Source organism: Bos mutus, chromosome 5 (assembly GCF_027580195.1).
Source record: "Bos mutus isolate GX-2022 chromosome 5, NWIPB_WYAK_1.1, whole genome shotgun sequence".
NCBI classification, from domain to species: Eukaryota; Metazoa; Chordata; class Mammalia; order Artiodactyla; family Bovidae; genus Bos; species Bos mutus.
In genome coordinates, this window is record NC_091621.1 from 73,839,667 (window position 1) to 73,860,341 (window position 20,675).

At 42.2% G+C, this 20,675-nt stretch overlaps 1 protein-coding gene and 1 non-coding gene across 2 annotated transcripts; one reads left to right on the top strand and one right to left on the bottom strand.

Annotated features, from left to right (window-relative positions):
- Positions 1 to 252: 252 nt before the first annotated feature.
- On the top strand, positions 253 to 325 carry TRNAS-GGA (transfer RNA serine (anticodon GGA)). Its single transcript has one exon. It is a non-coding gene; the product is annotated as a tRNA-Ser (tRNA).
- Positions 326 to 4,710: 4,385 nt separating this feature from the next.
- AICDA (activation induced cytidine deaminase) lies at positions 4,711 to 17,317 on the bottom strand. Its single transcript, XM_070370130.1, has 5 exons — positions 17,289 to 17,317; positions 9,982 to 10,129; positions 7,046 to 7,319; positions 6,660 to 6,775; positions 4,711 to 5,857 (listed from the first exon to the last, which is right to left on the bottom strand). The coding sequence occupies exons 1-5, from the start codon at positions 17,315 to 17,317 to the stop codon at positions 5,804 to 5,806; spliced, it is 621 nt and encodes a 206-aa protein (XP_070226231.1). The 3' UTR covers positions 4,711 to 5,803.
- Positions 17,318 to 20,675: the final 3,358 nt, after the last annotated feature.

Consider the following 20,675-nt stretch of genomic DNA (forward strand, 5'->3'; position numbering starts at 1 on the left):
GACTAAACCACGATTAAACCAAGACAAGTATGGAGCTTAGCTGGGTCAGTGATATGAAGCACTATGTACTTAGTACTTGTACTAAGTACTTAGTACTTAGTACTATGACACTTAGTACTATGACAATCAAATCTGCAATCAAATGTTAACTCTCTGTGGTAGTGGGTTTTTTTTTTTTTTTTAATTTTACTTTGGTTTTTTTGTTGCTGCTGTTTGGTTTCTTACACATACATTCTGTTTTATGGGTCAGCTTCCCTGGTGGCTCAGAGGTTAAAGCATCTGCCTGGAATGCAGGAGACCCGGGTTCGATCCCTGGGTTAGGAAGATCACCTGGAGAAGGAAATGGCAACCCACTCCAGTACTCTTGCCTGGAGAATCCCATGCAGGGAGGGGCCTGGTAGGCTACAGTCCATGGGGTCGCAAAGAGTCGGACACGACTGAGTGACTTCACTTTGGTGAAGCCCCAGATATTTGGTCAAACACTGATCTGGGTGTTGTTGGGTATTTTGTAGATAAGAAGTCAGTAATCCCTTAGATAAGAAGTCAGTAATCCCTTAGTTGGAATTCCAGTGATTAGGACTCTGCTTCCACTGCAGGAGTCACAGGGTTCAATCCCTGGTAGGGGAACAAAGATCCCGAATGCCCCGCAGCACTGCCAAAAAAAAAAATGCTTGATTGTATTTTACATAATCTGAGTGGGTCTTATTCAGTTAGTAAGGATTTAAGAGCAGAACTGAGAGGCTTCCAGGGAGATATTTCAGTAGAGGACTGAAGCTTCTGCCATAGAGTTCTCACCAGTCCTTCGTGCCACCCTGTGCTGCAGATTTCAGACTCTGTGCCAGCTCCTACACTCGTGTGAGTCAACTTCTTAATGTATATCTTTTTGTTTGTTTGTTTTATTTTATTTTTTCTCTTTTAAACTTTTTATTTTGCATTGGGGTATAACCAATTAACAAACAAATGTTGTGATAGCTTCTGGTGAACAGCGAAAGGACTCAACCATATATATACACGGATCCATTCTCCAAACTCTGCTCCCATCCAGGGACATAACATGGAGCCACATAACATGGAGTAGAGTTCCATCTGCTATAATGTATGTATCTTTTTCTGGTTCTCTTTCTCTGATGGAACCCTGACTCCCTCTCCTGCACATTGTCCAGCCTTTAAAGTGTTTCATAAATCATTGGTAAAGAAAGTTTCTAGACATGTGCTCACCTATGCACTCGAATCTTCTCAATCCCTGAAATTAGTGAAATAGTCTGTATGTTAGTAAATAAACATTGGAGAATGGAAAACGAGAATGGCTATTGAGTCCTAAGTTTTCAATGGTATTTTTCTAAAATTTTAACTATTAAAAACTTATGCTTTTTTTTGGTAGAACTGTATGGAGTAAAAAGCATTAAGTTCCCTTTCCCCTACTTTCTTTCTCCCATCCTATTTTTCTCTCTGGAGATAACCCCAGATGAGTTTGGATTTTATCTTTTCAGTCTGTAGTGGCTAAGTGTTATGTGTATCTTTAGGTGTCCAACTCTCTATGACCTCATACACTGCTTCCCAGGTGGCTCAGTGGTAAAGAATTCACCCGCCAATGCAGGAGACTCAGGAGACTTGGGTGCCATCCATGGGTCGGGAAGATCCCCTCGTGGAGAAAATGGAAACCCACTCCAGTATTTTCACCTGGGAAATCCCATGGACAGAAGAGCCTGGTGGGCTGCAGTCCTATTGTGCTCAGTCATGTCTGACTCTTTGTGACCCCACAGACTGGAGTGGGTTGCCATTTCCTTCTCCAGGGGATCTTCCTGACTCAGGGATCGAAACTGTGTCTCCTGTATCTCCTGCATTGAAAGGCAGATTCTTTACCACTAGTGCCACCTGGGAAGCCTGAAGAGGAGAGGGGGCCCTGAAATACCGGGTGGTTAGTTTTTATGGGCTGAGTAGTTTCCTGGGCTGATAAGTGGGAGGAACATTCTAACCAGCTTGGAGGAAGGGTGGGGATTTTTCAGAATGGAGCCACCACCCACTTTTTGGCCTTTTTGGCCCTGAACTGTCCTGGCCCCTGTGGGTGTGTCATTTAGAGGATAATGAATTATAATTATTGTTTAATGAGACTCAAGATCTACTGAAAGTTAAATCTAGTTGGTTCTAAGCAGTTTATGTTAATGGTTGTGTCCTGCCCCCTTCCTTCTGGTCTCCAAATCTATTTGTTTTTAGTTCAAGATAATATGCATTCAAATATAATATAAAGAATCCTACATTAAATATTGGCATTTCAAGCTGAAAGTTTTAAGAGAATTTGAGTCTCTACACAGTGTTGAGATGTTTGGAATACTTAACTTTTATTTTACCTTTTTATAGGTTTAATTTGTTAGATTTCTTTGCAACAGGTTTCAGTAGTTGAGACTCATGGACTTAGGTGCTGTGTGGCAAGTGGGGTCTTCCTGGACCAAGGATCAAATCCGTGTCTCCTGCATTGGCAGGTGGACTCTGGACCACTGGACCATCAGGGAAGTCCCTAGGTTTCTGTCTTCTGAACAGAAAATGGCAATGCTATTCACTAAAATAGTGCCAGCTTTGTGTAATCCTCTAACTTCATACGAAAAATATATGAAAAGTTAACATCATACCCATTTTACAGATAGGAAAGTAAAACTTTACAAAGGTTAAATACTTTGCCCACTGTTGCAGGGAGTCAGAACTCTGGATTTATCTGTTTTGGAAGTGGACTTATACAATACTTGGTATTTTATATCTGGTGTCTTTCACTTCGCATAGTGTTTTGAAGGATATATTGCAGGATATGTGTGTGTGTGTATCTGTCACTGTCATTCTGACTCTTTTCGGTCCCATGAACTGTAGCTGGTCAGGCTCCTCTGTCCATGAGATTCTCCAGGCAAGAATACTGGAGTGGGTTGCCATGCCCTCCTCCAGAGGAATCTTCCCAACCCAAGGATCAAACCCAGGTCTTCCACATTGCAGGCGTATTCTTTACCATCTGAGCCACCAAGGAAGCCCAAGAATACCTGAGTGGGTAGCCTATCCGTTCTCCAGGGGATCTTTCTGACCCGGGACTCACACCGGGGTTTCCTGCATTGCAGGTGGATTCTTTATCAGCTGAGCTACCAGGGAAGCCCTTCCACTTTTAGGCTACTATCAGTAATGCTGCTAGAATATTCATGTGCAAGTTTTTGTTTGAACCTTTGTTGTTAGTTCTCTTGGGTGTGTGCCAAGGAGTGGAATTGCTGTGTCATACAGTAATTTCGTACTGACTTTTGAGGAACCACCAAACTTTTTAATGTAATTTCATACTGACTTTTGAGGAACTACCAAACTTTTTAATAGTGGTTACACAATTTTACATTTCCTCTAGCCAATATATGGTTCTAATTTCTCCACATTCGCACCAACAATGGTTATTTTTTTAGTTTGTTTGTTTACACCCATCATAGTAACTATAAGTGGTATCTCATTGTGGTTTTCATTTGCATTTCCCTCATGACTAAGGATGTTGAGAATCTTTTCATCTGCTTACTAGAGGTCTGTTAATCTTCCTTGGAGAAATGTATCGGCATTTTTTTTTTTTTTTATGGAGCCACACAGCAGGTGGGATCTTAGTTCCCAAACAGGGATGGAACCCGAACCCCCTGCATTGGGAGCGCTGAGTCTTAACCACTGGACTGCCCAGAAGTCCCTAAATTAGGTTGTGTATATTCTGGATACTAGGCTCTAATCAGATAATATCTGTAAATTTTTTCCTCAGTCTGAGTTTGAAACCGAATCCTCATAAAACAGAGTTCCTCTGCTGAATTTATGATTAACATCTCTATCTAAAATTTTGTTCCCCTCTTGTCCCACTCCCGTTCCCCTCAGGATTGAGTCCTATCAAAAGGAAGACTGAAAAGGACATGCCCAGGAAAGGCCCCGCTGTGTTCCCTGTTTCTTACTTGTAGAAAAAATCTTTAGTATCTTAGGCTTTCCCTGAGTTCTGAAGAGCAGACTTATGCAGGCATGAATTAGGAACTTTCTCAGACTTAGGTATTTGATAAACTTTGAATTAATTTGTGTGTGTGTGTGATCCATATTCAGTCTTTTGTCGATGGATATCCACTTGTTCCAGCATCATTTGCTGAGAATACTGTTCTTTCTCTACTGAATGGTCCCGGCACCCTTGTCAGAACTCAGTTGAACATAGATGTGTGCACTTGTTCTTGGACTCCAAAGTCTATTCCATCATACGGACTTTTCTGTAGTTTAACTTTTTAAAAATCACCTTTGGAATTACTTTGGTTTGACCTTTTATCTCCAAAGCTCCAAAATTATCGTTTATTCAGCTGATTGAGCCAGAATCAAATTTGCTGTGGGAAAAATTTACTAAAAAAATCAAGAAAATGGATTTCATAGCAATGTTAATACAATGTTAGACTATGTTACAATTATATGGTTTACTATTAGCATTTCCAAAGGTATAAATGTATGAGACATTACAAATCCATTTTAACAAAACAAAAAGGAAAATTATGATAAAAATGAGACACTGCATACCATAAACATATAATATGAATACATGAATAAGGATTTTTAATATTTAATTCTTTCACAAATTATGTACAATAAGAGTAAAACAGTACAATTATGCATTCAAGTTTTTTTCTTTTTTTGCTTTCAACTTTTCCTGTAGATCTGTTTATCTGCATTGCAAGGGTTGCTAGGTAATAGTTGTGTTATGGTTATTCTGAATATTTTTCTGACAGTCCATGATAGTTATTAGGAACAAATAACCAGTTTGTGCTGTGGTGGATCATTCCATTTTAATGGATAAAACACTATTTCCTTGCAATGCTCTGTCGTCCTTCTCTCTCAAATACTGTCTTCTGTCACAGTCTCTTATATTGTCACATCTTTGAGAGAAGGGACCCATACATGCAAAAAAAAGGGAAAAAATCTTGACCTGGTTGACTTTGCTGAGGTTCAGAGAGAATGGACTTTTTTCTTTTCTCAACATTCAAGCAACTCCCTTCCAAGTGTTCACTAGTTACGTGGGAAATATGTGTTTGCACAATTAAGATTCTAAAAGGATCTTTTTGCTGATTTGTTACCTGAGGTATCAATTCACTTGTAGCATGTCTTTTCCACAGCCCTCAAATTCATTTTAAGCTCCTTTATTATACAGCATCCTAACGGTGATCATGCATATTCCGTGCCAAGAAAAAATTAGTATGTACAAACATTAAAATCAGGCTTCAGACAATTAAACACAGAACACATGCTTGGATATTAATGCTTTGAATAGACAGCTTGGGGTTGCAGTCACCCAGGTTCTCTCATTAGGTTCTGTGGATCACAGGGTGGCAAGTTTGTTCACTTGAAAGTGAACCCCAAAGGAAAAGAGTAGAAAAATCTATCGTTAATACCGTTAGAAAACGCAGAACAAGAATCAAATAATTAAAAATACTGGTCATAAAACCTCTGATCCTCTCACCATGCTCCTCAGCATTAACCTCTTGCTTTCTCTGCTTAAAAGTCAAGAGTACTGACATAGGGGTTCCCAGGCCCTGCAGTTCTGCCATTTCCCAGTAGGGGGCGACGTTACATTGAAAAACTGAACCAGTGTTCTGGCATTAACCCTGGTGGGTCTGTGTTCCTTCTCTTTTCAAGACAGTTTTTTTTAAAAAGTCCTCTATGAATACTTTTTTTCTAAACTCAAAGTGAGAGTTGAAGAACAGCAGAATTCTTCAAAGATAGTTCTTTTACCCTACTATCTTCACAGATACTTCTTTGTATGTGACATTCTTGAAGGTTGGTATCAAAGTCCCAAAGTACGAAATGCATCCCGCAAGTCATCAACCTCGTAGAGTGGCTGTGGAGAAAGACAGTGGGTGACTTTGTAATTTTTGTGTTAATTTTTTCTTTTTAAAATTTATATCTTTTGGTTGCACCGCATCTGGGATCTTAGCTCCCCGACCAGGGGTCGAACCCATGTCCCCTGCCCCAGAAGCTCAGAGTCTTAACCACTGGACCACCAGGGACGTTCCCATTAATATTTTTTAAGAAAAGAAGGAGAGAGGGAGAGGAAAGAGAAAGAGAGGAAGAAATTTTCCTAGGAGTAAAATGGATTCTGAGGAGAGTCTAAGTTAAAGATGTGAGTGAGGAAAAGAGAGGGGAGGGGATTAGGGTGGGGAAGAGGGGAAGGGAAAGGAATCTTACTAGAAGGCTGGTGCTTGGGCTAAGTCGTGTCTGACTCTTTGCGACCCTATGGACTGTAGCCCACCAGGCTCCTCTGTCCGTGGGATTTCCCAGCAAGAATACTGGAGTGGGTTGCCATGCCCTCCTCCAGGGGATCTTCCCAACCCAGGGAACGAACCTGAATCTTTTTTGTCTTCTGGATTGGCTGGCGTGTTCTTTACCACTAGCACCACCTGGGAAACCCCAGAGGGCTAGTAGAGGGCTTTGAATTGTGAAACAACATTAGAGCAAACTCAGTTGTAGGAGAAATGACAACAAAAACAGAGAAGAGAAAGTTTTCATCAGGAAAAATAAGGGGAGAATGATAAACACACACAAACACACACGCGGAAATGTAGGAAATATAAGTAGTGCCAGGGATAGATAACTTTGGAGAGAGAAAGAAAATGAGAAGCAAAGAAAGCCCCCTCACTTACCAAAAGGATGCGTCGAAGCTGTCTAGACAGACGAACCGAATTTTCATGCAGTCCCTCCCAGGCTTTGAAAGTTCTTTCATGATTTTCCACAAAAGTATTCCAGCAATAAAAATAATCTATTTGAAAATTTAAAAAGGAGAGGGGAGGGGATGGGTCAGAGCTCAAATCATGAGGAAAGAAAGAAAACCCTGCCACCCCCTCCCCCAAAGTCTTGGGTCCACCGATTCTTTTCCTCCAATTCTCCTTGACAGCTTTCAGCCCCAAAGGCGAGTTAGGACTTTGGGGGCGAGTTAGAATTCTGCCCGCTCTCTCCTCTCACCCTGGCTTTTCCCAATCTGAATGGCCAGTCCTGCTCTGGAGAGCCGGGCCGAAAGTTCCCCGTGCACCTTTGAACGTCATGATGGCGATCTGGACTCCAGCGCGGTGCAGCCGCCGCAGCCCCTCTGGCTCGGCCTTGCGCTCCTTGTCGCAGAAGTAGAGGCGCGCCGTGAAGATCCGCAGGCTCAGGTTGGGGTACCCCCGCAAGAAGTCGGCCACGTGCCGCGCACAGTCGTAGCAGGGGCTCCAAGACGTGAACCAGGTGACGCGGTAGCACCGCCCAGGGTCCAGATCCCAGTCAGAGATGTAGCGGAGGAAGAGCAACTCCACGTGGCATCCGGCCTGGGGAGAGAGCAGAGACTCGGGATGGTGACCGACCTTGACTGTCCTGCTGGTAGCTTCATCGTCATTAATTTGTGTCCCTCCCAGCGGTCAGCCTTTTTGGCGTGTCTGTCTTTGGTTTTGTCCGAGGTTACAGAAAGGCTAAGCAGCTGCCCGAAAGGACATAATGATGAGTGGTGATCCTAAACTCTTTGCACTTTTGGCTTTGGGAAGGGAAAAGGGTGCAGATTTTCTGTGGAACAGTGGGAGGATGGAATGAGTTGAGTGGGTCAAGTAGCATCACACCATCTCAGATTTAATTTTGTTTGTGAAGTTGCTTTTCCTTCCTTGGAGAGGAAGAAACGGCTTGGAAGTGCTGTTGATGTAACCGTTGTGAAAATACACTGGACTCCACTACACCAAGTGGAGAATAAAAAGTTAGGGTTAGGAGAGTCTGAGACTGACAAGTGGGTGTTGTAAAAGAGGTAGTAGGCACTGGTTGTGGTTTAAGAACAATTAAATACAGGGGTCCCTTGTTTTATTGTGCTTGGCTATATTGGACTTTGCAGATACTTTGTGTTCTGAAGGTTTGTGGCAACCCTGGTGTCATTTTTTCCAGCAGCATCCACTCACTTTGTGTCTCTGTGTCGCAGTTCGTGATTCTTGCAAATTTCAAACTTTTCATTATTATGGTTATCTGTGGTCAGTGATCTTTGTTACTAGTATGACTCATTGAAGGCTTAGATGATAGCAATTTTTAGCATTAAGCTTTAAAATTAAGATATACACTTTTTGTTTTAGATATAATTGTATTGCATACTTAAAAGAACTGTAGTATAGTGTAAACATATAACTTTTGTATGTACTAGGGCTTCCTTGGTGGCTCACATGGTAAAGAATCTGCCTGCAATGGGGGAGATCCAGGTTTGATCCCTGGATCGGGAAGATCCCCTGGAGAAGGCATGGTAACCCACTCCAGTATTCTTGCCTGGAGAATTCTATGGACTAGAGGAGCCTGGCAGGCTATAGTCCATGGGGTCACAAAGGGTCAGACAGGATTGAAAAACTAGCACTTTCAGGAAACCCCCAAATTTGACTCACTTTATTGCAATATTCTCTATTGCAATATGCTTTATTGCCATGTTCTGGAATCAAATTTACAAAATCTCCGAGGTGTGCCTGTAATGAGTTTGCTCTTTGTATGACCCCCATGATTGTAATAGTAATCACCACAGTGAGATATAGCAAGTCCACTTCATAGTGCAGAGAAGTCATTGCTCCCAGAATCTGAAGACCTAAGTTCCATAAGTCACCCAACTCTTAGATCTTCTGATTCCTCATAAGTTAAATGGAGTTTTGTTGTGAAGACTCAGAGAGAGAGAAGGAAAGGAACACAAAAGCTTTCTATGTTTAGAATGTGTCTTATCACCAAATAGGGAAAAGATTAGAAGCTAAAACAATTGCAGTGGGACAATGAACACAACACAAATAGAGGCCAAGAAAAGTGAGATATGTCAGTGTCATTCTGCCCAGGGATTCTTCCCTACGTTTCCACCAAGACCACATGTCAACTGCATGTTATGTAAACTCTTCTGGATTTTGGTGATGAAGTCTCTTGAAAATGTAATTCTCTCATCTTCTAGGTTTTTTTTTTTTTAATGCTAGATGTGTTATTGCTCAGTTGGTGAAGAATCTGTATGGAATGTAGGAGACCTGAGTTCAATCCCTGGGTTGGGAAGATTCCCTGGAAAAGGAAATGGCAAGTATTCTTGCCCACTCCAGTATTCTTGCCTGGAGAATCCTATGGACAGAGGAGCCTGGCAGGCTACAGTCCATGGGGTCCCAAGAGTTGGAGACAACTGAGCAACTAAACCACCACTGCTGCCATATTATTGAGAAGCAGTTTTTATTATTTATCTATTCATGGCCTCTCGTTGCAGAACATGAGCTCTTGGGTGCGAGGGTTCAGTAGTTGCAGCATGAAAGCTCAGTAGTTGTGGCACGTGGGCTTAGCTGCTCCAGGGCATGTGAAATCTTCCTGCACCAGGGATCGAACCTGTGTCCCCTGCACTGGCAGGCAGATTCTTCTCCACTGTGCCCCAGGGAAATCCTGATCTTCTAGTTTTAATTCATGGCTTCCCTGAATTTTCTGAGGGTCACTATGATGAATGTACTTACTGGCTTATGATCTAGGTGAGCAGGAAGGAATAGAAATCATTTGAAAGATAGAACTGAGTCATTAATTTTTCCTAATTCTTCTTCCTTCATTATTTAAAATTCCAAAGCCACAATTTGTTTTTCCACGTTTACAGTTCAGCTTAAATGAGCTGATAAGATTCCCCCAAATAAAAAATCTCTTTCTTTTGGTTTCTTCCTTAATCTGAAAAGCAATTTGGATGCTGGGGAAAGGAGAGGAAGGTTTGGGGCAGTGATTCTTAGCACTGAAACAAAGTGTGGCCTTGATGTGCCCAGCAGGATTCGGGAGGATGTTAAATGACCGCCTTTGGAACCTGTCTATTGTGGGTGCAGAGACATATAAAAGAGAAAAGATATCTCAGAAATCTAATGGAGACAAATGAACCAGGCTGAGTAGCATCATCAGCAGGTGGCTATAAAAGTGCCCTCAGTGTAGCTGCTTGGGAAGCAGGCATTAATTAATTAATAGCAAGATATTAATTGATACCTTGTTTCGAAGGTGCCCGAAGTCCAGTGAGAAGGAGGTGGGACTGTCCCGCCGCTTCACCACGTAGCACAAGTAGGTCTCATGGCGGCCCTTAGCCCAGCGCACGTTTTTGAACTGGTAAAGAAACTGTCTCTGCTTCATCAAGAGGCTGTGGGTGAGAGAGGAGGGAGGAGATGCAGCCTTCTTGGCTTTCCATCAGCTTTTAAAGAAAAATCTGTAATACTTGGGCCAAACCAGAGGAGACGCTCTTGCTTCCTTATGCTGGATGCCTAAGACTTAGTGCACTTCAGATCCACTACAAACCCCTTTTCATGCTTGTACTTAAGACCAGTTGAGACAGCAAGAACCCCAAAGCGATCCATGCTCACAGGACAGGCTCCACCCATGGCTGCCTTCTAGATGTTGATAACTTGGAATTACAGACGTCTTTCCCAGTTTCATCTTTTCAGGTTTTCACTCCATTATTAGTCATGTCTGACTCTTTGCTACCCCACGGACTATAGCCCGCCAGGCTTCTCTGTCTATGTCAAGAATACTGGAGTGGATTGCCATTCCCTTCTCCATGGAATCTTCCTGACCCAGGGATCGAACTTCTGTTATCTCCTGCATTGGCAGGTGGATTCTTCACCACTGAGCCACCAGGGAGGCCCCAACCTCTACCTAAATGTCCAACATAGATCTCAGAGTCTAAGTGGTCAAAACAATATTCCCAAATTGCCCTGTCCTGACTTCCCTCTCCTATCCTACCAACTTGCCATCCCAAGTATGCAGTCTAGAAGCTTGGAATCATTTTTGATTCTCCTTCACTCATATTTAATTAATTAATCATCTAAATTTATTGAGTCAAACTTTCCAATATTTCTGGGAGTGTCCCTGCTCTGTTCTCTCGGTTCTGTGCTTCAATCCAATCCCTAATCTTTCTTTTTATCACATTGTCCTGATCTCTTAACTGATCTCTCTGCCTGTAGTCCCTTCAAAATAAGTTTCCATGAGGTGCCCTAGAGATCTCAGAAAATCTAGAATAAACTCCAAACTCGTTAATTGTGGTAAAGCTTTTACAATTGGACACATCTACATTTCTAGCCTTGTTTCCTAGTATTTCTTTTTTCTCCCATCATTTCACCCCCTTCCTTACCCCTGTAGCAGGCCCCCTGGCACTAGTCTTTAGTTTTCTTTCCAGCCGTCTTGCTGGAATACATCTCCTGACTGAATCCTTACTACCCCCACTGTGCAAAAACCTACCCCCCCTTCAAAGCCTAACATCAATTTCAGCTCTTCTAGGAAGACCTCTCTCAACTGCCACTATCCCCTCTTTCTAGGCAAAATTGAACATTAACAGCAACAAAAAGACCCTCCTGAAGTTTCCTGCTGTTCTCCACTCATCCCTATCAAAGAATTCAACTTTTGTTATCAATTGATTGCTACATCTGTCCCCCTCAGATGTAGAATGTGGATTAGAATTTCTGTGCTTTGAGTCAGGAAGTGACACTTTTTGAGTCATATGTTAAAAGTGTGAAAGGTATTTGACCATTCTCAACTTGAATATTACAAAAAAGTCGAAAGTGAAAAATTTTTTAATGTTAAAGAATTAAAGTTTAAAATACCAATTATCTAGTGATAATTAGACATGGGGCTTCTCTGGTGGCTCAGATGGTAAAGAACCTGCCTGCACCGTGGGACACCCTGGTTCGATCCTTGGGTTGGGAAGATCCTCTGGAGAAGGAAATGGCAACCCCCTCCAGTATTCTTGCCTGGAAAATCCCATGGACAGAGGAGCCTGGTGGGCTACAGTCCATAGGATCACAAAGAGCTGGTCACATGACCAGCTTAATATACTTATGTTTTTCCTTCTAGTCTTTTTATGCATATGTATTTACAAGATTTGAGTTAGGCTGATCTCATGTATAAATTCACAATATAATCTAAATATTTTGCCATGTTCTTCCCACACCGGGGATGGGGGTCAGGGACAGATTGCTTTTTGTTTTTCGGCACAGTGTCTTGCATGTTATAAGCACTAAATTTTAGAGTTGAATTTGTAGAAATAACTCTCTGCCAACACAAGTTCCTTTGTAGTGTGAACATAGCACAAGCTATACAGTGTGTGTGTGTGTGTTAGTCCCTTAGCTGTGTCCGACACTTTGTGACCCCATGAACTGTAGCCCAATGTGGTTGATAACCAAAGCATCAGTAGTGAGTGTCCCTGGTTTTTGTCCTTTTGTGTTTTTCAGCAAATTTATCTACCAGTAGAGATAACGCTGCCACCTAGTGGCATTGAGCAGAAGTGCAGACAACTTGTCAAAGTCATGATCTAGGCAGTAATTTGAATACGGTTTGCTTGCAAGAGAATTGAAACTTATTTCAATTTTTTTTTTTTTTTACATTGAGGTTTCCAGGTGGTACCGTATAGAATCTCCCTGCCAATGCAGGAGGATCGGGTTTGATCCCTGGGTTGGGAAGATCCCCTGGAGAAGGAAATGGCAACCCACTCCAGTATTCTTGCCTGGGAAATCCCATGGACAAAGGAGCCTGATGGGCTCCATAGCATTGCAAAGAGTCAGGCATGACTGAGCGACTGAGCACACACACACATAATTTACATACTTCACCCATTTAAAATTCACAATTCTGTGAATATTGTCAGATGTAAACACCTAAAACTGCTGCAACTATCAGTGTACAGAACATTTTTAGGGTACCCCTCCCCCCAAGTTTTCTCATCCATCTCTTCAGTAGGTTCTTTTTCTCCCTCCCAGGCAACCACTAATCTGTAACTATAATTATGGTTTATTTTCTAGAATTTTATTTTAAGTATACATTATCACCTCATTTGTGTCTGACTTCTTTTATTAAGTATGTTATGACTTTGACATTCATCCATGGTGTTGCATGTATCAGTAGAGTTTGTTCTTTTGTCCTGCAAAGCAATATTCCATTGCTTCCATACTGCACATTTCGTATATTCACTCACCTGTTGATGGACATTTGGATTGTTTCCATTTGAGGGTTGTGAATAAAGCTTCTACACCCACTTTTGTATGGACATGTTGGTTATTGATACTTTGATAGTGAAATACATGAGATAGACCCAGAAGTCAACTTCCCAAGTATCACCCTTAGTAAATCAGTAAGCAAGGACCAGAGATTTTTAAAGGTGTTGTAATTTGAATGTTTTTCTCACACACATGAAGCTTATTGGAAATCTTTTTGGGGGGGGAGTGTGGGGAGGTGGGGTGCTGTGCCACATGACATGTGAGATCTTAATTCCCCAACCAGGGATCAAACCCATGCCTCCTACAGTGGAAGCGTGGTGTCTTAACCACTGGATTACCAGGGAAGTCCCTGGAATCCACTTTAAATCCTGAGGCAGAGAATTAGATGTATCACCAGTGTCTACATTACATATACAAAACAATATACAAATTAGTCAATCAAATTTTTATAATTAAAAATTCACATTTAACAGGAATCCAAAATGAATGTTAACAAAGATCTAATAATCACTGGCTTTATTCTAAAGTGATAATAATTTACTATGGTAAAACCACCACAGCACTACCTCTGTTACTATTACTATTGTTAATTAACATAACCACCCTCAGCATACTACATAAACCGAATACATAGTAGATGCATAATAAGTACTGGAGAGGAAGAAAAAAAAATTCTGTCCTTTGGGCCCAGTTTTAAATTAGGCATCATCTCTTACCAATAAATTCCTTTTGCATTTAACCTGTCCTCCTGGGCTGTGTGGATGAGAAGTGGGGGAGGGGTACAATATCATGCATTGCAGGTGGTATTGGCAGGGGGTTCCCGTAGGAGGAAAAAGTGTCCTGGGAGTATAAGGAAGGATAGGACACAGATTAAGGAATTCAAATGGCCTTCTACCCCCACATGAAAATACAATTTCCATCAGAAGTTACCAGTCACAGTGAATTGAATTGCATGCCTGTGACCTTGTTAAATATCTTTAATTATAGCTGGGGGCCTAGTTCCAGCACCCTATTCTCTGGTTTCTCTCTCTCTCTTTTAAGAAATATTTATTTATTTGGCTGCACCTGGTCTTATTTGTGGGATCTAGTTCCCCCACCAGGGACTGAGCACAGGCCCCCCGCATTGGGAGTGTGGTGTCTTAGCCACTGACACACCAGGGAAGTCTTCTTTGGTGTCTCTTAAGGATGCAGAGGACTCAGTAGAGACTGTCTGTAAGGCCCACAGGTTGACAGCTGTGCCAGACAGCTGTGTGCCCTGAAGCGGAACGCTGGCTGCATCCCCAGCAATGCAAACCAGAGACAGATGGGTTAAAAGTAATCGTGACCGAGTCATCCTTTCCTGCTGCGTGCCATCAGTACTGTGCTCTGCAGATAGTATTTTCCTTAATGAAAATCACAGTATTTCCCTTTTTCTCCTGTTGAATTTCATCCTCTCTCCTTCTTTGACTCTCTCTGAATTTCAACTCTGATTTTACTGTTGCTTTGCATTTCATTATTTACAAGTATCTCCATTGAGCCTTTTTCCTCTCATACCACAGATTAGTTTTCACTGTAAACTGAGCTGACGTGTGATATTTTGCCCTCAGGTTTCTGAAGGACATTTAATCCACCATTAAGATTCTACATTGAGATTGAAGTATATGGATTAGGTGTAAATTTGCATACATTTGCAGTAGAAATAGATTAAGTTCTATGGTAATAACAATTGTCATAAACTTCATGTGAAGACATCATCAAAATTTTAGAGTATGCATTAAAGAAGTAAGTTAAGTCATGTCTGAAGAAATGGAAAGACTAGGTAAAGAGTAAAAATGCCATTAACTGCCTCTTTGGCCTATAATATTAAGGAAGTTTTTTCAGTTGAATTCATCTCCTTGTCACAGACATAGTGACTGACCTTCAAGCAAATACTTTTGAATACTGGCATTTAGAAAATAATTTCTTGACTATGTAATTATTCAATAAAGTCTCCATAGTCAAGTTTTTCTTCAAGAGGTTCTACAGTTGAATGTTTACAGAATTATTACCATTACCACTACTGTTTTTAGTACAGTATTGCCATGACCTTTTCATGATTTGAGTCTCTTTGCCTGATTAATATTACTACCATAAACTATCCTAACTGCAAGGACCAGTCAATGCATGGTGCATAAAAGTACTTTCGAGTATGGAAAGAAAAAAAGAGAGAGATAATTGGGCGGAAAGCATGTAAGATCTGAACAGAAGATGAGACAGATCCAGAAAAATAACTGTGCATCTTGACCAGGCAGATCCTGTGAGTCAGTGTTAGGGGAGAAAGGGAAAGTTTGCACATCTTATTACTCAGATTTGCTCTGAGAGGAAAGCCAGAGCAACTACCCACAAGCAGACTGCTTTACCTGTCCATGGTGGAATCCAGTTTGTCTTTCTTGGCTCCCTGAAGATCTTAGGAAGAAAAGCTTGCCTCCAGCACTTCTGCTGCACTGGCTGACAAGGCACCGGTCTCACACATTCAAATTTGAACTCAGCCCTTTTGGCTCCTCCCCCCAGCAGCATCACCACCAACAGGTACCCCATACCCCAGCAGGCTTCCTCCTGTTTGGGTCCACTGGAGGTGGGTGGGGTTTTCATAGGCAAAAAATCACAGAGAGAAAATGACTGCGGGCCACTCTGCCTAATGTATAGGTTCCTTTAGTTCTGCTTCTTTAAAAATGCAGTCTACCCTCCACAGGTAGTAAAGATCAGGAGACAGGAGGAGTAGACAGTTTGTATATTGTAATCCTGGTAAAAAAAAAACCTTTATTCATTTATTTATTTCTTGGCTGTGCCTCAAGGCTTGTGGGAATCTTAGTTTTCTGACCAGGGATTGAATCGAGGCCATAGCAGTGAAAGCACCAAGTCCTAACCACTGGATTGCCAGGAAACTCCTTAAAATGGTATCTTTAATTTTTAAAACATAATAATAACAATAAACTTAAAAGCATCGTGTGTTCGATTAGCCAAAAGCATCTATTTCTCATTTAATTACACAATAGCTCTGAGTCTCAATGAAGACCGACACTAACTGTTCCTGCTTGGTTGCTGGCCAAGTACACTCAGGACTTAGGACAGAGGTTTTTGCCTCCCAAACCACTGAATTTTTTTTTTTCCTTTGATTGCTTTACAAGAATTGGTAAAAGACTAGATGATTACACCAAAGGATAATTTTTTTTTTTTTTTTATCTTATATATTGACCTTCCCCCACTACCTCTTTGGAGCAGTCCTTCAGCTATCGGGGAGAAGGCAATGGCAACCCACTCCTGTGTTCTTGCCTGGAGAATCCCAGGGACCGGGGAGCCTGGTGGGCTGCCCTCTATGGGGTCGCAGAGTCGGACACGAATGAAGCGACTTAGCAGCAGCAGCAGTAGCAGCTCAGCTGAGCTGCCGCCTCCTGGGCACCTCATCTTGCCCCAAATAAATATGCAACTCTCAACTTGTACATCTTTAGAGGACAAATGTATTTTTTGTGTGCCTATTCGAAAAATTTAAATTACGTATGTGGCTTACAGTGGGCAGCACTGAGTTGAAGGATAACCAAAGGAAAACAGCCATGCATGTAAATCCTGCAAGTTCTTTAGTAACAGCTTTCTCTCTCTTAACGGTTCCTCCCAAGAATCATCTGAGATAAAAGTCACGTCTCCCCGCTAGAGGAGTAAGACCTCGGTAGCACACTAGGTTCTCTGCACCTCTTGGCTTGCGCGGGAGCGGCGGGGCGGCGGGGGCAGCGGCACCCAAGAGCCTTGCGTAAAGGATAATTTTTGCATACGCTCATCTTTTCCACAGAAGCCATATATTAATTTGAGGTCAGAAGCAGCAGCATCTCAAACAACAAAAAGATTTATTTCATCACACAGAATCAGCCTCTAAGTGACTGCACTGAACTTAGAAAACAGGTTGGGCTTTTCAAATAAGATGCTTTAAGTTCCCTCCTTCATACAAGCTGGTCTAATATTTTTACTTCTCCCTCCTGCGTTCATATGCATTCTATCTGTTCATTCAGTAGACATTCAATACCCACTAGGTGACAGAAGCTGCCAGGTGCCGGTGTTGCAATAGTGAGCCAAGTGGCCAGGGTTCTTGCTCTCTTTCTGCTTCAAGGCTTTAAAAAATCATCTACATGTTAATAATCCTCCCCCTGCCCCAGTCTGTAGTTCTAGCCTGGAACTCTCCCTTGAACTCGAGGCAAGTATGCCCATCTTCCACCTCAGCATCTCCCTCTGGATGTCTGGGCATTTCAAACATGGCTAAAACCGAGCACCTGTTGTCTCTCCCAACGTATAATCCGGTCCTCTTACCTCTTTGTCTCAGTGGCACTCAGAGCCATCCTGGCCATCTTCTTGGTTGCTCTCTTTCTTTTAAATCTTGTGCCCGAATCCTGTTAACTCTCCTTTCAGAATAAATCCAGACCCTGACCACTTGTCACCACCTCCAGATCTAAGCATCCTGAAAAATTATATTCAGCCGCTCAACTGGCCTTCCTGCCACCACCTTTCTTCAGTTACAGTCTATTCTTACAGCAATCAGAGTAATTCTTGGGGCAGGGTGGGGATATACATATATATATATATATATATATATATATTTATTAAGATTTATTTTCCTTTTTGGCTGCATGGCATGCAGGATCTTAACTCCCTTACCAAGAACTGAGCCCATGCCCCCTGCATTGGAAGTGTGGAGTCTTAACCACGGGGCCACCTGAGAAGTCCTATTTTTGAAATATTTTCGATCATGTCACTCTGCTGTCAATTCTCCCTGACCCCTCTTTTTCTCAGTAAGAAGTCAACATCTTTACAAATGGCTCCCCAGACCCTCTGCCCGGCCCTCTGCGCCTGCCTTACCGCTCTCCTTGCTCTGCACAAGGAACACACAGGCATCAGCCTCTGCATTTGCTTGTCCCTCTATCTGGAATAAGCTTCCTCTTACTATCATTACTGCTTGGTCCTTTGTCTTTACTCAGATACTCCTTGTATCGAGTTGAGACTTTTTCTCGTCTCATATCTAAAATGTCCACTATATCCCATCACCCTGACCTTTCTCTTTCCACTTCCTTAACATATATTTTTATTTAGCACTTATAACTTCAAATACGAAATTGTCTATGTTCACTGAGTCTTAGGTCCATGAGAGGTTGGTTCCTCTGCAGGGATTCTGCTGGTGGTGGTCTAGTGGTTAGCAGGCTTCCCAGGTAGCACTAGTGATAAAGAACCCTCTTGCTAATGCTGGAGATATCCCTGAGTGGGGAAGATCCCCTGGAGAAGGGCATGGCAACCCACTCCAGTATTCTTGTCTGGAGAATCCCATGGACAGAGGTGCCTGGTGGGCCACAGTCCATAGGGTCGCAAAGAGTTGGACACGACTGAGAGACTTATCACGCATGCACACCAGTGATTACCACTCCATGCTTTCACTGCCAAGCTCGCTGGTTCAATTCTTGGTTTAGTTTCCTCTAATTGAGCGAATTAAGATCCCACAGGCAGTGTGTCATGACCCCCCAAAATAGACAAAAAAAAAAAATTTCTCTGCAGAGGCCAAGGTGGGATCATCCAAGGGCGTGTAAAATCTGATCCTCTTGTTTCCTCAGATATGAGTAGTATCTTTACTATATTATCAACTGATTGTCTAGAGAGTGACATGCACCCACATCCTTCCAAAAGAAGTTTAAATATTAATTCTCAGAGATGGTAACATGACAAAATCTGAAAATTAGAAAAAAATTTCCCAACTTACCCCAGTGGGAAGCTCAGTTCCTGATACTGATGGTGGGAACTTGACGTGATCTGACAATGCTGATGAGCTCCTTTTGTATATTCTCTCTCTTCAAATTATGCCCTTTTGTTCCAGGCAGAAATAGGAAAACAGACTGGCTGCTGATGCACCTGCTTTGTTTCTGTTTAGTTTTGGATTGGTTTCTGGGATTCTAACTTTTTTTCCCCCTTTGGCTGCACTGCAGATCATGTGAGATCTTAGTTCCCTGACCAGGGATCAAACCTGTACCTTCTGCAGTGGAAACATAGAGTCTTAATCACTGGACCCCAGGGAAGTCCCTCTAACTATTTTAAAAGGCATAATTCAGTGGTATTAACTACATTCACAATGTGCAGCCATCAAAAACCTTTTTCATGACCCCCCAAAAAAACCCATAATCATTAAACAGTAACTCACCATTCCCCCTGGCCGTCTCTGGTAATCTTATATGGATATGATGATTGTAAACACTCGTAAGTGGAAACATATAATCTTTGTCCTTTTGTGTCTGCCTTATTTCACTTTTCATAATGTTTTCAAGATTGATCCATGTTAGAGCATGCATCAGAATTTCATTCCTTTTTATGATCTGCCTTACTTCAAAGCTCATGCAATGCTATCTTGCTGGTAAAATCAACCTTGCAGATCTTAGTCAGATTGACCATATCCGTTTAGAAATCTTCATCAGAGCTGCAGAGAAGAGTCTTCCCCCCGATATTGACTGTGTCGTTAGAATTGGGTTTGGCTGTGTATGTCAGACAGACTCAATAAATTGCTTGTGCAAGATATGATTTCTTTTGCACATAAAAATGTAGACAGTTGGTCTAGCAAGTAATTAAATCTAACCCTAACTGAAGCGTGGATTTTGGAGCTCTTTGTTTTGTTGAAAGAGTCTCTGGTGGCCATTTTTCGCCAGAATGTTTCCCCACCTCTCAGTTCAATAATGGGACATGAGTCTCAGCCAAGCAGCAAAGAGAAATAAAACACTGTGTTTTGGGAAGCATATAAGACCAGGCATTGTGGGGAAGAACAGAGAAAGATGGCGATCGTGGTGGCCTTTCACTGCCATGGACCGTTCCACCCCTGGTCAGGGAACTAAGATCCCACAAGCCACCAGTTGTGGCAAAAAAATAAACACAAAATTTTAAAATTTGGGAATTCCCCGGTGGTCCAGTGCTTAAGACTCCATACTCCCAATTCAGGGGGCATAGGTCGATCCCTGGTCAGGGAACTAGGCATGCCTCACAGCTTGGCCAAAATAAGAAAGAAAAAAAGGTGGCAGTCAAGTCCATTCCTCCAGAAGCAGAATTATCCGTTCAGTTCAGTTCAGTTGCTCAGTCATGTCCGGCTGTTTGCGACCCCATGAACTGCAGCATGCCAGGCCTCCCTGTCCATCACCAACTCCCAGAGTTTACTCAAACCCATGTCCATTGAGTCTGTGATGCCATCCAACCATCTTATCCTCTGTCGTCCCCTTCTCCTTCCTCCTTCAATCATTCCCAGCATCAGGGTCCTTTCCAGTGAGTCAGTTCTTCCCATCAGGTGGCCAAAGTATTGGAGTTTCAGCTTCAACATCAGTCGGTTCCTCTGCCTTTTCTAAAACCAGCTTGAACATCTGGAAGTTCACGGTTAACATACTGTTGATGCCTGGCCTGGAGAATTTTGAGCATTACTTTACTAGCCTGTGAGATGAGTGCAATTGTGTGGTAGTTTGAACATTCTTTGACATTGTGTTTCTTTCGGATTGGAATGAAAACTGACCTTTTCCAGTCCCGTGGCCACTGCTGAGTTTTCCAAATTTGCTGGCATATGGAGTGCAGCACTTTCACAGCATCATCTTTTAGGATTTGAAATAGAGCAACTGGAATTCCATCACCTCCACTAGAAGTATCTGTGGATATTTATTTAATTCTATTTCATAAATTAGATTTGAT

What these genes read in the sequence shown, in the direction of transcription:
- AICDA (XM_070370130.1), bottom strand. Translation starts at nt 17,317, where the DNA reads ATGGCTCTGAGTGCCACTGAGACAAAGAG. An exon ending in TCGGGCACCTTCGAAACAAG is followed by an intron (nt 7,320 to 9,981) that starts GTATCAATTAAT and finishes CTCTCTCCCCAG; the next exon opens with GCCGGATGCCACGTGGAGTT. An exon ending in CGCCATCATGACGTTCAAAG is followed by an intron (nt 6,776 to 7,045) that starts GTGCACGGGGAA and finishes ATTTTCAAATAG; the next exon opens with ATTATTTTTATTGCTGGAAT.